Source organism: Saccostrea echinata, unplaced genomic scaffold (assembly GCF_033153115.1).
Source record: "Saccostrea echinata isolate AGI-Se365-2 ecotype Australia unplaced genomic scaffold, CSIRO_AGI_Sech_v1 ptg000004l, whole genome shotgun sequence".
NCBI classification, from domain to species: Eukaryota; Metazoa; Mollusca; class Bivalvia; order Ostreida; family Ostreidae; genus Saccostrea; species Saccostrea echinata.
In genome coordinates, this window is record NW_026889753.1 from 6,504,780 (window position 1) to 6,522,643 (window position 17,864).

Consider the following 17,864-nt stretch of genomic DNA (forward strand, 5'->3'; position numbering starts at 1 on the left):
TAGCCAACACACATTTACCTGTGTTTTACCTGTATTTTTTCAAAATGTTGACTAAGTGGGAAGACACCCTGAAAATGCACAATTTCTCTGACAATCCTTTTTTCTGTTTTGGTATAAGAAAACTAAATGTATCGTAATGAAAAGCACAGTGTCTCTTCTAAAATAGAGATTTTTCAGGACCCTAGGGCAGGAGTTAAATAATTTTAAGGTGGGGCTCTACTGATTGTTAGGTGAAAATGCATTCTTTTAAAATATTCATTGTTTCTGGGTATTTTGTAAAAATGGTGCATGATAATGATGAGCAAGGGTGTGTCCTCCAAAATTATGAATTTCATGCTCTTGTGTGGGGGTGGGGGGTCTGGTGTTATCTCTATAGACCAGGTTTTAAAATCTAATATCTTCGTAAATTAAATTTTCTTCAAAGATTAAGAGAAGCCAATGTTAGAGGGAACAAGATGGGTGCACTAAAAGTGCTGATCGAAGCACTTTTCTTTTGTTTAGTTTGCATCATGATAGTGACAACTGGGGGTATGTTAAGAAAATTAGATAGAGCTACCTTAAATTTTGTTATGGAGTATGTACTAGACTAATTATTTTGTTGATTCCTATCATCCTCCTTCTTTTGGCAACATATCTTTACCTGTTAGTTATTATTAGTCTTTACTTGTATCATAATGGATTTTTCATGGTGTTGTATTATACTTAGGTGACCATTTAACCCCTTGGGCTTTATTGTTAGAAACTTTGTCTATTTTTAAGGTACTGATGTGTCTGTGGAGGAAAGGAACCTTGTTTCCAGTGCCGTATTTGTGGAGCCGAATGGTAAAACTTTGATTTTTGAAAACTTTATTTAAAATAAAAAAAATAATAAAAAAATTAATTCATTTGGAATAATCTTCTATTTCTACCACAACTATTTTTTTCCAAAAGATTCACTAATAGTTATTTCAGAGGACTGAAAAAGAATTATTAGCATGAAGTTAACATCAAATTTTTTTTTTTGTATTCAGAGAAGAAAATTAAGAAAGAAATGAGGAAAATGACGAAACAAAAAGGGAAAAGCAAAGGTAATAAAATATAAGATTATATATATATATATATATATATATATATATATATATATATATATATATATATATATAATTTATATATATATATTTAGTTAAAGAATTAGCTCTATTAAATATTGAAGTTGTTTTTCCCGAGAGGTTTTTATTCTTGAAGAATTTTTTTGTTTATTGGTAATCTATTGCTGGAAGCTCAAGTGAGCTTTTCTGATTACATTTTGTCTGTAGTCTGTCTGTCTGTAAACTTTTCACATTTTCAACTTCTTCTCTTTAAACATTGGACCAATTTCAACCAAACATGCTACAAAGCATCCTTGTGTGAAGGAGGTTGAAGTATGCATGTTCAAATGAAGGGCCAAGCCTTCTTTCAAGGGGAGATAATTCAGAAATAGTGCAAATTTTGTGGTATCATTTAAAAACCTTTTTATATGAAAAACAGGAGCAAAAAGGTCGAGGCTTATTTAAAACCTTCTTTACATAGTAAAAATTCAAATTCGTTTAAATCATGACCCTCAGGGGTAGGGTGGGGCCACAATTGGGGATATAAGTTTCACAGAAATTTATTAGGAAAAATCCTTAGAAAAATCTCAAGAGCAGTAAAGCCAGTATTAGTTGCATCACTACATAGTGTAAATTCATATTTGGTCAAATCATGACCCCCGGGGGTAGGATGGGTCACAGTGGGGGATCAAATTTCTACATAGAAATATATATGTCATATTGAATGAAGTGAGAATATTAATATACATTCATGGTCATCACAATTTTTTGAGTTGGAAGAAACACAGTATCTTACTATTGCAATAGAATTATTTATACATGTAGGTACTATTGAAGCAATATTATTTTCATGCAAGTTAGTGACCATTTTCAAATTCTTTTATGGGTGTTATTTGGTTTTGATTTCACCTTAACAACAAGCAATCATGATTTATTACCCTCTTGTTGTCTCTGTCTTTAGTTCAATTAAATAAATGCAGATTTTTAAAGAGGTGTCAACTAAGATTTTTTTAAACCACAAACTATCAAGTATTCTTTGGTTTTTTAATAACAAATTTGGGGCAAAGAGATAAAAAGAAAGATAAAAAAAAAATGTGAACTTCATTTGTTAAAGTGAACAGGAACTAATCTGACTGAACTCGAGCGTTGAAAACTTGAGAAATGTCAAACCCTAACTCTAAATCATAATTTCTGCTCATATTTTATGAGTTTTTTTTGTATTTTAGCAAGTATGATATCCTATTATGATACCCTTCCAAGCATTTAATAAATCTGAAACTACAGTATATTGCAATTTTTTTTGAAGATTGGCACTTCTACTGAGAATAAGTTTTATATGAACCCTTTTTTTTTGTCTTTTCTTCTCTTCAGGGTCAATCATTCTCTTCTATTTGAATACATATAAAATATCCCTTTCAAAAAAAATGTCACAAAAGGCCCATGGGCCACAGTGCTTGTTTGGGATGAATTCCTAATGAGGCGTCAAATTACATGAGTAAACATTCTTTTTAAGGTCAAGATCTAGTAAATGAGTTTAGACTTTCTTCTTGGTGCTAGATTCATTATGACGTCATAAATGATTTAAACTTAATTTTTTCCGTACTTTACGGCTTCAATAGAATTATGTAGAAAATAAAGCACTTTCATGGAATTCAATTTGATATCATGTCAAATGTAGCCCCAATACCCTTATTCCGTTTAATATCATTTTAAAGTAGAGATCAAGAAGATATGAAAAACCGTTTTCTAAGAGACGGTAGGCAATATTGATACATTTCCTTTGCCTTAAATGGAGAAAACTCCCATGTTTATAACTGACTTTCTTCATTTTTCATTGAAAATGGGCAGTTTATAATATGTTCTTCTGATGAATTTACCCCAAAATTATGTCTGGATACACCTTATTTTACCAAGCTATATTCGTAAAGGATCATTCGTAAAGGAATGTGTATCTCAAATTTGAGAAATCTGTGGGCACCTTTTATTCACTAGATCTTGAGCTTAATTGTAACAAAGTAAAAAGGAAATTATTAATAAATTTATTATATAATCTTGAAAATATATTATCAAATATATCAAAAGGTTAGAAACATTAAAAGTTAGAGTTAAATTTTTACCTTTACAATATTATGATAAACTTATATAAAAATGAAGTAATCTTCTTTACCCGGCTTTTTCCATAACACAAGTAACTTCAATAGGAATTGAAGAAATTAATTAATCTGTTTACCTCTACAATATGTAATAAAAATAGATAAAATTGTAGAAATCTAATGCCTTTACTCGGTTTCAAACCTGCATGATTGTAGCTTAATTGAAACAAGGATGATTAAAGGATTTTGATATTGAACTAATATAATTGCGTTTTCTGAGAGATTATTACACCGATATTTAAAATCAGGCCTAGAGGATTGTGTTTATGGATAAAGAGAGTTTTTTTTTTTTTTTACTAGATATTGATATGATATTGTGCAAATAATGTGTAAACTGTTGTTTGCAAACTTTTTCTGCTTGAAATGAATAATAAAATGGAATTTGACATCCTTTGTCCCCACAAACTACAAACAGTTCTAAAATATGGATTTGTGGAAAAGTCTTGCATTTTTATAATGCCCTCACCATAAAATGGCCAGGGGCTTATAGTGTTAACCTGTTCCGTCATTGTGTCATCAATGACTTTCCGTTCATTATCTAGGCAACAGTTGCACACATTCAACTCAAATTTTACCTATGGCTATGTAATAGGAATATGCAGGTCAAGTTCAAATTTGGCTATGGTCCAATGATTTTGACAGAGTTATCCCTTTTGAACTTAGAAAAAAAATAAGAATTTGTCAGTTTCCCCTTTCAAAATTTAGAAGGGATGTATGTATAAGGTTTAAATTGCATATGCAGGTAATTTCCTAAAGAATACAGGTCAAGTTGGAATTTGGTCATGGTCCAATGATTTTTGACAGAGTTATCCAACTTCAGAAAAAAAATCTTTTGTGCAAACAAATTTAATTCATATCTCTTTAGTTTTCATGTAGAATATTAATTTAATGTATCTATATTGCTACATTTCTTTATAGGTAAGGAATCAAAGGCAAAACAGAAGAAAATGGCATTTGATGGTATGTATATAAATTCACATTAACATCGATCTTTTAAAACAAAACTTTGGTGACAAGAAATTAAATAATAAATTTCATAATTGAATCTAGAAAAATACTAATATAAATCTTTCAACATACTGTACTTATATATGTATATATTTACATTTGTGGTATCTCTCTATTATATAAACCTGCAGAGAACAAATATCTTCATACCTGTATGAAGTTTTTCTCAGGTCATAGGTCATTACGTGACCTATACTCACATGGAACAATAATATCTACATAAAAAGACATGTTCTGCTCAACAGTATTAGCATGCTTTTTATGTAATAGAATGTATAAAATACACAAATAAATTAATAATCCTTTACAATGTAAACAAGTAATTAATTCAGTTCTTTGATTTAATTTACATAGAGAATAGAAAACTAATAGTTTCATGTCAACTTCACAGTCTCAACATTTACCCTTATTTTTCTTTTAGTTAAATCCACATCATAAACTTTAAATGCTATTCTATATATTTTTTTTCATTAAACATCACCCATGATAATTCTGTTAATGTTGGAAAATATCAATGCAATGCAAACACGGCATAAAGAGCTGACAAACACTTTGGTTTACAAGCACAATTCAATCATCAAGAGCATTGTCTTAACAGTGTATGCTGTTGCCAGTGTCTCTGTGTTTACATCATAATAAATACGCCTTACAGGAATCAAAGATTTACTGTTTTTGATCAAATTTTATATTTGATTTCAAGTTAACTGGCTCTGACAAGTGTCTCCATCCATACCTTTTCAACTGAAATTAATTCCTCCAACTTTTGATTAACAAACTTCGGAGGTGTTTCTGTGACTTCAGCATCCAATATTGATTCTCACGAATTCAAAAATTTCCAGACAACAAACTGCTCACTATGGTTGATCACAAGTTGCCTATAACAAAATATTACTTTCAAAACAGAATCCTCTGTCTGATGAATTTGAAACATAACCGCTTTTCAAGCCGATTTGCACCTTGCGTAATTTTGTCAAAATCTATGATGTACAGTTAGTGCAAAATTTATACTCAATTATATTTGATTGTCCATCTCAAATGTATATATAAGTAATAAAAAATAAGTTTAAAAACTTCAATGGGAACTGAAGTGGGTCGGTACGTGATCAAATCTTCTGAGAAGGCCTATGGCCTTCACAGGATTTGATCACATGACCGACCCACTTCATTTCCCATTCAAGTTTTTAAACTTGTTATTCTTTTCTTAAATGTAATGATATATTTTTTGATGTATTTTGTAAAGAAAGGTAATACATGTTTTTAATTGCTACTTTAAATTGATAATTACAGACAATGAACCAGGATTCTACTATGTAGATGAAATATTAAGTGAAAGGAAGAAAAATGGAAAATCAGAATTTCTTATTAAGTGGGAAGGGTATGAAGATCCCACGTGGGAACCAGAGAGAAACATCCCCACACATCTTATTGAGGAGTTTAAGAATGTCTGAAAATTTAATAATTATTGTGTCCGGGAATGTGAATAAATTATTAGTAAGGATGGCAATTGTAAATTTTTTTGTAACCAGTTAGTTGTAGATTTTTTGGACAGAGTAACCAGTTAATGGAACAGATAAGACTTGTTTAGAACTTTATTTTGAAATATTGTATTTTATTATGAGTTTTAATGCTTTTTAACAGCTTAAATTGAAAGTTGTGGGAATTTGGGGGGGAGGGGGGGTGCATACATATCAACCTCCAACTAATTTTTTCTGATCATTGAATGCAAAAAAGTGATAAAGTGCAAATTTTATTAGTCTTCTGTTTTTGTACTATTTGTTGTTAAATTTTACTGCCTCATCTTCCCTTAATTAAAACATTGCCAAGATAGCAATAGTGATGGCAATTTGCTAACATAGTTACTTAATTTTAGGGATGTAAAAAAATTCCTTGTAAAACGTTGCTGAGTAGAAAATTTATTTTTAATTTATGCTAATAAGAACTGAAAGATTTTTTTTTCACACAGGGTACTCAAATTTTAATTAGTATTAATAGGGATATGATTATGAATTATGGAGACTTTTTGAGATGGCAGTTTGCCTTGTAAATCATTTAATGATTGATTTTAGCATTTGAGATTGAAACACTCCTCCTAGAAATAATGTTCACGAAATAAATATTATTGATGTTTTAAAAGTACAAACATGGTGTATACTGCAAAAAAATGGTGAACTTGTTATGGAAATTGTTTTTGTTTTGTTTTGTTTTTTTTCCCAACTAGAGTAGATAGCTACAGTGTAATTACATAAAGGATAATTAATCTTAATGTTAAACAATAACAAAAGTATTTTACATAAATTTTAATTACTTAGCAAGAGGCCTAAATGCACATGTGTACCTATAATTCTAAAGAGCTACTTTAATTAACCAAATTTACCATTGATTGTGAATTGTGATGAAAAAAGGTGTATACTTGGAGATGATTTTAATTTCATCCCTATACCACATTCAACGTACTAGCTGTAACAATAAAGAGCTGAGAATACTCCATGTTTTATCATTGTCATACATGTAGAATATCTCATTATAGTATTTACTACATTGGTGGTGTTTTACAGTTAAAATGCATTTATTAGTACACAACAGTGGACAACTTTCAAAGTATATGTTGTTGTTGATTAATTTTATGTAATGCGTTTTCATTGTAAAATTTAGCTGATTTATTGTCCTTCGTGTTACTATGTTTAATGCTGATTCATTGTCCTTTGAGTTCCTGTGTTTAATTCATTGTCATTTTACGTGTTACTTCTTTTAATTATGAAACTATACATTTCAACTTGATGTGGGGAACTAATTAATTGTATGTGCAGTTCCTTTTTATGTCTCATACCAAATATGTATGTTTCTTCTTTTTATTTGTGTTTGTTTGCTATATATGTATATGTAAATTTTAATTGTGCTATAAGTGTTATGTTACCAGTTTGTTAAAGAGCTTTAAGCTATTGTTTTTTTGTAAAATGTATATAATTTGACTATAAATAAAATTTACTACTACTACAAATATTGGTCATTCTTGTTAAATTGAAGTCAGTAAATATTGTTTTAAACATAACCTTATTTACTTGCTTTAATTTTTATGGCAAAGAGATGTTGATCTTGAACATAGATCTTTTACTTCATAAAAAAATATGGAAATGGATGAAGAAAACCATTAATTCTACACTAGTTTTGAAATACCCTGTTGCTGAACATTTATTATTTTGGGTGAAACAAGTCTTGGTATTGAGAGAGAAAGGGATCTTTTCTATTTGTTCTGTATCATTACGTTTTCATAGTCAATCATGCTAAATGACTTCAGACTCCCATTCCTTTGCAAAACCCCAGAAATATGGCTCAATATTTGAAATAAAACCTTTGTTCTCTGATGAGTTAAAAGATTTCCCTTGTTATGCATGGAAATAAGTATAAAGCAGATATTTCTTTAAAATAAATCATTTGGGGGAAAAAAGAAAAAAAATGTAACAGCACATACTCTTCCAATTTTTTGGACTTCACTGACTTATTTCAACCGTTCAATGGGCATTACAGGTAATTAAAATGTTCACTCTCAACCACCATTGTTAATTTGCTTTTTTTATCTTTATGCGGCTGCATTGCTCTTTTCGTGCAAATTAAGTTCATGGGCATGATTTTCTGAACTATTTAGTGCAAAAAGTTCATTTTAGCCGCATTTGGTCAATGTTTTATTTTTATGCGGCTTAATATGCTCGTTTCCTGCTATTCATGGAACATAAGTATAACAGTCTCAATTATTTTATGAAAAAGTTTATTTTAAGCGGCATAAGGCCAATATTTTATTTTAATGGGACTGTTTTTCTCATTTCATGCTATTCATGGGCAATGGCATACTATTCACAAATATTTTTTTAAAAAAATGTTCATTTTCATCCGCACTTTGTCCAAATATAAAGTAAATGCGGCGGAATTTGCGTATTTTATGAAAATAATGTTTATATGCAGAATGTACTAAAATATTTTGTGAAAAAGTTTATTTTCAACCGCAATAGGCAAAAATTTTACTTTTATGCGGCTGCATTTGCTTAATTCATGCCAATTAGGGTTCATGGGCATGATATTCCAACTGTTTAATGAAAAAGATCAATTTCAGCCGCATATGACCAAAATTTTATATTTATGCGGCTGCATTTGCTTATTTCGTGTTATTCATGGTACAATGGCATAATATTCACAACTATTTCACAAAAATGTTCATTTCCATCCGCACAAAGTACAATATATATCAAATGCGGTGAAATTTGTGTATTTTGTGAAAATAATGTTTATGTGCATAATATTCTTAACTATATTTTGTGGAAAAGTTTATTTTCAACCGCAGTAGGCCAATATTTCACTTTTATGCGGCTGCATTTGCTTAATTCATGCCAATTAGGGTTCATGGGAATGATATTCCAACTGTTTTATGAAAAAGATCAATTTGCAGCCGCATGTGACCAAAATTTTATATTTATGCGGCTGCATTTGCTTATTTCGTGTTATTCATTGTACAATGGCATAATATTCACAACTATTTCACACAAATGTTCATTTCCATCCGCACAAAGTACAAATATATATCAAATGCTGCGAAATTTGTGTATTTTGTGAAAATAATGTTTATGTGCATAATACTCTTAACTATATTTGTGAAAAAGTTTATTTTCAACCGCAATAGGCAAAAATTTTACTTTTATGCGGCTGCATTTGCTTAATTCATGCCAATTAGGGTTCATGGGCATGATATTCCAACTGTTTTATGAAAAAGATCAATTTCAGCCGCATATGACCAAAATTTTATATTTATGCGGCTGCATTTGCTTATTTCGTGTTATTCATGGTACAATGGCATAGTATTCACAACTATTTCACAAAAATGTTCATTTCCATCCGCACAAAGTACAAATATATATCAAATGCTGCGAAATTTGTGTATTTTGTGAAAATAATGTTTATGTGCATAATACTCTTAACTATATTTGTGAAAAAGTTTATTTTCAACCGCAATAGGCAAAAATTTTACTTTTATGCGGCTGCATTTGCTTAATTCATGCCAATTAGGGTTCATGGGCATGATATTCCAACTGTTTTATGAAAAAGATCAATTTCAGCCGCATGTGACCAAAATTTTATATTTATGCGGCTGCATTTGCTTATTTCGTGTTATTCATGGTACAATGGCATAATATTCATAACTATTTCACAAAAATGTTCATTTCCATCCGCACAAAGTACAATATATATCAAATGCGGTGAAATTTGTGTATTTTGTGAAAATAATGTTTATGTGCATAATACTCGTTACTATATTTTGTGGAAAAGTTTATTTTCAACCGCAGTAGGCCAATATTGCACTTTTATGCGGCTGCATTTGCTTAATTCATGCCAATTAGGGTTCATGGGCATGATATTCCTACTGTTTTATGAAAAAGATCAATTTCAGCCGCATGTGACCAAAATTTTATATTTATGCGGCTGCATTTGCTTATTTCGTGTTATTCATGGTACAATGGCATAATATTCACAACTATTTCACACAAATGTTCATTTCCATCCGCACAAAGTACAAATATATATCAAATGCGGTGAAATTTGTGTATTTTGTGAAAATAATGTTTATGTGCATAATATTCTCAACAATATTTTGTGGAAAAGTTTATTTTCAACCGCAGTAGGCCAATATTTCACTTTTATGCGGCTGCATTTGCTTAATTCATGCCAATTAGGGTTCATGGGCATGATATTCCAACTGTTTAATGAAAAAGATCAATTTCAGCCGCATATGACCAAAATTTTATATTTATGCGGCTGCATTTGCTTATTTCGTGTTATTCATGGTACAATGGCATAATATTCACAACTATTTCACAAAAATGTTCATTTCCATCCGCACAAAGTACAATATATATCAAATGCGGTGAAATTTGTGTATTTTGTGAAAATAATGTTTATGTGCATAATATTCTTAACTATATTTTGTGGAAAAGTTTATTTTCAACCGCAGTAGGCCAATATTTCACTTTTATGCGGCTGCATTTGCTTAATTCATGCCAATTAGGGTTCATGGGAATGATATTCCAACTGTTTTATGAAAAAGATCAATTTGCAGCCGCATATGACCAAAATTTTATATTTATGCGGCTGCATTTGCTTATTTCGTGTTATTCATTGTACAATGGCATAATATTCACAACTATTTCACACAAATGTTCATTTCCATCCGCACAAAGTACAAATATATATCAAATGCTGCGAAATTTGTGTATTTTGTGAAAATAATGTTTATGTGCATAATACTCTTAACTATATTTGTGAAAAAGTTTATTTTCAACCGCAATAGGCAAAAATTTTACTTTTATGCGGCTGCATTTGCTTAATTCATGCCAATTAGGGTTCATGGGCATGATATTCCAACTGTTTTATGAAAAAGATCAATTTCAGCCGCATATGACCAAAATTTTATATTTATGCGGCTGCATTTGCTTATTTCGTGTTATTCATGGTACAATGGCATAGTATTCACAACTATTTCACAAAAATGTTCATTTCCATCCGCACAAAGTACAAATATATATCAAATGCTGCGAAATTTGTGTATTTTGTGAAAATAATGTTTATGTGCATAATACTCTTAACTATATTTGTGAAAAAGTTTATTTTCAACCGCAATAGGCAAAAATTTTACTTTTATGCGGCTGCATTTGCTTAATTCATGCCAATTAGGGTTCATGGGCATGATATTCCAACTGTTTTATGAAAAAGATCAATTTCAGCCGCATGTGACCAAAATTTTATATTTATGCGGCTGCATTTGCTTATTTCGTGTTATTCATGGTACAATGGCATAATATTCATAACTATTTCACAAAAATGTTCATTTCCATCCGCACAAAGTACAATATATATCAAATGCGGTGAAATTTGTGTATTTTGTGAAAATAATGTTTATGTGCATAATACTCGTTACTATATTTTGTGGAAAAGTTTATTTTCAACCGCAGTAGGCCAATATTGCACTTTTATGCGGCTGCATTTGCTTAATTCATGCCAATTAGGGTTCATGGGCATGATATTCCTACTGTTTTATGAAAAAGATCAATTTCAGCCGCATGTGACCAAAATTTTATATTTATGCGGCTGCATTTGCTTATTTCGTGTTATTCATGGTACAATGGCATAATATTCACAACTATTTCACACAAATGTTCATTTCCATCCGCACAAAGTACAAATATATATCAAATGCGGTGAAATTTGTGTATTTTGTGAAAATAATGTTTATGTGCATAATATTCTCAACAATATTTTGTGGAAAAGTTTATTTTCAACCGCAGTAGGCCAATATTTCACTTTTATGCGGCTGCATTTGCTTAATTCATGCCAATTAGGGTTCATGGGCATGATATTCCAACTGTTTAATGAAAAAGATCAATTTCAGCCGCATATGACCAAAATTTTATATTTATGCGGCTGCATTTGCTTATTTCGTGTTATTCATGGTACAATGGCATAATATTCACAACTATTTCACAAAAATGTTCATTTCCATCCGCACAAAGTACAATATATATCAAATGCGGTGAAATTTGTGTATTTTGTGAAAATAATGTTTATGTGCATAATATTCTTAACTATATTTTGTGGAAAAGTTTATTTTCAACCGCAGTAGGCCAATATTTCACTTTTATGCGGCTGCATTTGCTTAATTCATGCGAATTAGGGTTCATGGGAATGATATTCCAACTGTTTTATGAAAAAGATCAATTTGCAGCCGCATGTGACCAAAATTTTATATTTATGCGGCTGCATTTGCTTATTTCGTGTTATTCATTGTACAATGGCATAATATTCACAACTATTTCACAAAAATGTTCATTTCCATCCGCACAAAGTACAAATATATATCAAATGCTGCGAAATTTGTGTATTTTGTGAAAATAATGTTTATGTGCATAATACTCTTAACTATATTTGTGAAAAAGTTTATTTTCAACCGCAATAGGCAAAAATTTTACTTTTATGCGGCTGCATTTGCTTAATTCATGCCAATTAGGGTTCATGGGCATGATATTCCAACTGTTTTATGAAAAAGATCAATTTCAGCCGCATATGACCAAAATTTTATATTTATGCGGCTGCATTTGCTTATTTCGTGTTATTCATGGTACAATGGCATAGTATTCACAACTATTTCACAAAAATGTTCATTTCCATCCGCACAAAGTACAAATATATATCAAATGCTGCGAAATTTGTGTATTTTGTGAAAATAATGTTTATGTGCATAATACTCTTAACTATATTTGTGAAAAAGTTTATTTTCAACCGCAATAGGCAAAAATTTTACTTTTATGCGGCTGCATTTGCTTAATTCATGCCAATTAGGGTTCATGGGCATGATATTCCAACTGTTTTATGAAAAAGATCAATTTCAGCCGCATGTGACCAAAATTTTATATTTATGCGGCTGCATTTGCTTATTTCGTGTTATTCATGGTACAATGGCATAATATTCATAACTATTTCACAAAAATGTTCATTTCCATCCGCACAAAGTACAATATATATCAAATGCGGTGAAATTTGTGTATTTTGTGAAAATAATGTTTATGTGCATAATACTCGTTACTATATTTTGTGGAAAAGTTTATTTTCAACCGCAGTAGGCCAATATTGCACTTTTATGCGGCTGCATTTGCTTAATTCATGCCAATTAGGGTTCATGGGCATGATATTCCTACTGTTTTATGAAAAAGATCAATTTCAGCCGCATGTGACCAAAATTTTATATTTATGCGGCTGCATTTGCTTATTTCGTGTTATTCATGGTACAATGGCATAATATTCACAACTATTTCACACAAATGTTCATTTCCATCCGCACAAAGTACAAATATATATCAAATGCGGTGAAATTTGTGTATTTTGTGAAAATAATGTTTATGTGCATAATATTCTCAACAATATTTTGTGGAAAAGTTTATTTTCAACCGCAGTAGGCCAATATTTCACTTTTATGCGGCTGCATTTGCTTAATTCATGCCAATTAGGGTTCATGGGCATGATATTCCAACTGTTTAATGAAAAAGATCAATTTCAGCCGCATATGACCAAAATTTTATATTTATGCGGCTGCATTTGCTTATTTCGTGTTATTCATGGTACAATGGCATAATATTCACAACTATTTCACAAAAATGTTCATTTCCATCCGCACAAAGTACAATATATATCAAATGCGGTGAAATTTGTGTATTTTGTGAAAATAATGTTTATGTGCATAATATTCTTAACTATATTTTGTGGAAAAGTTTATTTTCAACCGCAGTAGGCCAATATTTCACTTTTATGCGGCTGCATTTGCTTAATTCATGCGAATTAGGGTTCATGGGAATGATATTCCAACTGTTTTATGAAAAAGATCAATTTGCAGCCGAATGTGACCAAAATTTTATATTTATGCGGCTGCATTTGCTTATTTCGTGTTATTCATTGTACAATGGCATAATATTCACAACTATTTCACAAAAATGTTCATTTCCATCCGCACAAAGTACAAATATATATCAAATGCTGCGAAATTTGTGTATTTTGTGAAAATAATGTTTATGTGCATAATACTCTTAACTATATTTGTGAAAAAGTTTATTTTCAACCGCAATAGGCAAAAATTTTACTTTTATGCGGCTGCATTTGCTTAATTCATGCCAATTAGGGTTCATGGGCATGATATTCCAACTGTTTTATGAAAAAGATCAATTTCAGCCGCATATGACCAAAATTTTATATTTATGCGGCTGCATTTGCTTATTTCGTGTTATTCATGGTACAATGGCATAGTATTCACAACTATTTCACAAAAATGTTCATTTCCATCCGCACAAAGTACAAATATATATCAAATGCTGCGAAATTTGTGTATTTTGTGAAAATAATGTTTATGTGCATAATACTCTTAACTATATTTGTGAAAAAGTTTATTTTCAACCGCAATAGGCAAAAATTTTACTTTTATGCGGCTGCATTTGCTTAATTCATGCCAATTAGGGTTCATGGGCATGATATTCCAACTGTTTTATGAAAAAGATCAATTTCAGCCGCATGTGACCAAAATTTTATATTTATGCGGCTGCATTTGCTTATTTCGTGTTATTCATGGTACAATGGCATAATATTCACAACTATTTCACAAAAATGTTCATTTCCATCCGCACAAAGTACAATATATATCAAATGCGGTGAAATTTGTGTATTTTGTGAAAATAATGTTTATGTGCATAATACTCGTTACTATATTTTGTGGAAAAGTTTATTTTCAACCGCAGTAGGCCAATATTGCACTTTTATGCGGCTGCATTTGCTTAATTCATGCCAATTAGGGTTCATGGGCATGATATTCCTACTGTTTTATGAAAAAGATCAATTTCAGCCGCATATGACCAAAATTTTATATTTATGCGGCTGCATTTGCTTATTTCGTGTTATTCATGGTACAATGGCATAATGTTCACAACTATTTCACACAAATGTTCATTTCCATCCGCACAAAGTACAAATATATATCAAATGCGGTGAAATTTGTGTATTTTGTGAAAATAATGTTTATGTGCATAATATTCTCAACTATATTTTGTGGAAAAGTTTATTTTCAACCGCAGTAGGCCAATATTTCACTTTTATGCGGCTGCATTTGCTTAATTCATGCCAATTAGGGTTCATGGGCATGATATTCCAACTGTTTAATGAAAAAGATCAATTTCAGCCGCATGTGACCAAAATTTTATATTTATGCGGCTGCATTTGCTCATTTCGTGTTATTCATGGTTCAATGGCATAATATTCACAACTATTTCACACAAATGTTCATTTTCATCCGCACACAGTCCAAATATATATTATATTATTTTTTATTAGTTGGAGCTGTTGCTTTCATATTTTACATATTTATTCCTTGTGACAAGGCCTTTTTTTTGAGTTTTACCTACTTTTGCAAGAATTTGCCAAACTTTAACCTTGGCCATAACTTTTGAACAGTTAGTGGCTAGGGCTTTCATACTGGACCTTTTATACTTCACATGTGTAGTTATTGTGACAAGACCTTTCCATGGAAAATTTTGACCTTTAGTTCGACCCTCTTTAAAACTTTTAATCTTGAGCCTTCATATTTCACATGTGTGTTTCTTATGATATGGCCTTCCTTTGTACACCAACTTTGACCTTTGGCATACTTTTGAAAACTTTAACCTTGGCCATAAATTTTGAACAGTTGGTGCTAGGAATATTATATTTCTCATGTATATTTTTAATGACAAAGCCTTCTCCTGGGTACCTTTAATTTGATCCTTGGACCTTTGATCTTGGCATTTGACCTGCATTTAAAAAAAAACAAAACTTTAATCTTGTCTAAAACTTTTTAATGGTCAGTGCTTGGGTTTTCTTATTTCACAGTTATCTTTATTGAGACAAGTCCTTTCTTTGGGTAACAACAATTTTCTTGACCTTGGAGTTGACTTGCATTTGAGAAACTTTTACCTTCGCCAAAAGCTGCCATACGAGGGCATCATTAATTACTGGACACTGTAATATTTATTTTGCTTTTGGATATATATATATTTATATTTACAAAACAAATCAACCACACATTAAACTTCAAATCAGTAAACAACGAGAGTACTGATTATTAATAATAAAACAAATATTCATAAGAATGACCGTGTAATGGAGTATTTAAACCACAACAATTCAAAAGTTTCAATTTATGTCTACAATATCCAAAATATTAAATTAATATCTAATTTTCTAACCACTCTATGTATTTCCACTGAAAAGTCAAAATTGTTCATTAGTGGCAGTTTCTGAACATTATATCAATTTAATTCTGAACAAATCAAAAAGATGAAGTGAAAAGTAGGCCTATAACCAACTGCAATCTAAAACTTTTTAAAATAGTCTAATAACATCCTCTTTTCCTTCCCAGTGGCAAATGGGATAATAACATTAATTTTCATGTTCAAATTCAATTTATTCTCTCAAACCAATTATTGGTACATGAGGTTCTATGTACAATATATACAAAAAAATATACAAGATACAGGTGAAATGACGGAAACACATGTCAATATTGCAATAGATGTTGAATAATGGCTTAGATTAATCATTAACCAATCAGTGTACATGAATGAATCTAACATACGTAAGTCTCCACAGAAGTTTTGTTTAAATACCTTTTAAACATTTAAAAAAGATACAAAATCTATTGATGAAATGCAATTCTTTCTAGTATTTGAAAGCCAAAGAATGTGGAAATATTACAGGATGAATATGAAACAAAAACTATCATTTAATGCTGAACATTTATGAAAAGAAAGAAAAATTAACTTTTCAAGGGCAATAAATTTTCAAAAAATTGTATCATTGATAAAATGATGAAAATAGAACTTTAGTATAAAGACTCTAGCAAATGTGAACTCATTATATACCAAGACAAATATATATATATATATATATATATATATATATATATATATATATATATATATATATATATGAAAAAAAAAAACCCACATACAACTGGAAAATAGTGAACTATAAAACACTGTACACTATGAGGCAAATAATTTCAACTTGAAACATATGAAATTTAAATTTGGTAAACAAGTCATTTAAATTGATTTAAAAATAACCTCCTTTTCTCCACACACAGCAAAAATAATTAAATAAATAAATAAATAAATAAATAAATAAATAGAGGATATTCAATGTTTTGTAGATGAATATGGAATTTATTTCACGAGTGGGACAGGATTTTTTGATATTTTCACGAGTGCGAAGCACGAGTGAAAATATCAAAAAATCCTGTCTCACGAGTGAAATAAATTCCATATTCATCTACAAAACATTGAATTTTCTGTTTATTACATTTTCGTTGATTTTCCCTTTGCCTCTGTCTTCTCTTAACACAGTGTAATAGCTTGACGTCATAGTTGAGCGGTTGAGACGTCATAGCTTAGCAGTTGTGAGATTGAAAAACATTACTTAACATGGATTTTAGCAACATATTTGGGAAGAAATGTGCAGTTTTAGCTCTACCAAGATGGTTAGTTACTATCTCTATCTTATGACAGGCCAGAAATTATTTTTTACTTGCTTTGATATCCTTTCACACTGTGAGAGAATATCATTTTGGTATCCTTTCACGCTGTGAGAGAATATCACTTTTATTCAATTAATAAATCACAGTATTTCACTGTTGAAAATGTAATAAATATGTATATAAATTGTTTCAAAGTCTGGACAACAATATTTAGTAATTACAAAATTAGGGCAGAAAAATAAACAAACAAACAAAAAAAACCTGAGAAAATGGTTCAATTAACGTGGAAGTAAAATTTGATCATTGCATTAGTAGAAAGACATAAACAAAGGTCCAGCTTCTTATCAACAAGCACACTAAAAAAAAGTCCAGTAAACAGCAGTTAATTACAAATATCCATTATAAAAAAAATGGCAATAACTTTCATAAAAATGATATAATGCCCAATTACATTTGGCTGCATGTGTATTCTTTTTAGCACCTTGGTGGAAAGAAACTTTAAGTAAAACACTAATTCATTTAAAACACTAAATGTCTTGCACATATATATAT

At 30.3% G+C, this 17,864-nt stretch overlaps 1 protein-coding gene across 1 annotated transcript in view; it reads left to right on the forward strand.

The window, feature by feature from the left end:
- LOC133179280 (uncharacterized) overlaps positions 1-5,676 on the forward strand; it is a 32,943-nt gene extending 27,267 nt beyond the window's left edge. Inside the window, exons 11-14 of the mRNA XM_061314068.1 lie at positions 760-822; positions 1,011-1,067; positions 4,139-4,180; positions 5,516-5,676. Coding sequence (XP_061170052.1) covers positions 760-822; positions 1,011-1,067; positions 4,139-4,180; positions 5,516-5,676 — 323 coding nt within the window. The remainder of the gene's footprint in view (positions 1-759; positions 823-1,010; positions 1,068-4,138; positions 4,181-5,515) is intronic.
- Positions 5,677-17,864: the final 12,188 nt, after the last annotated feature.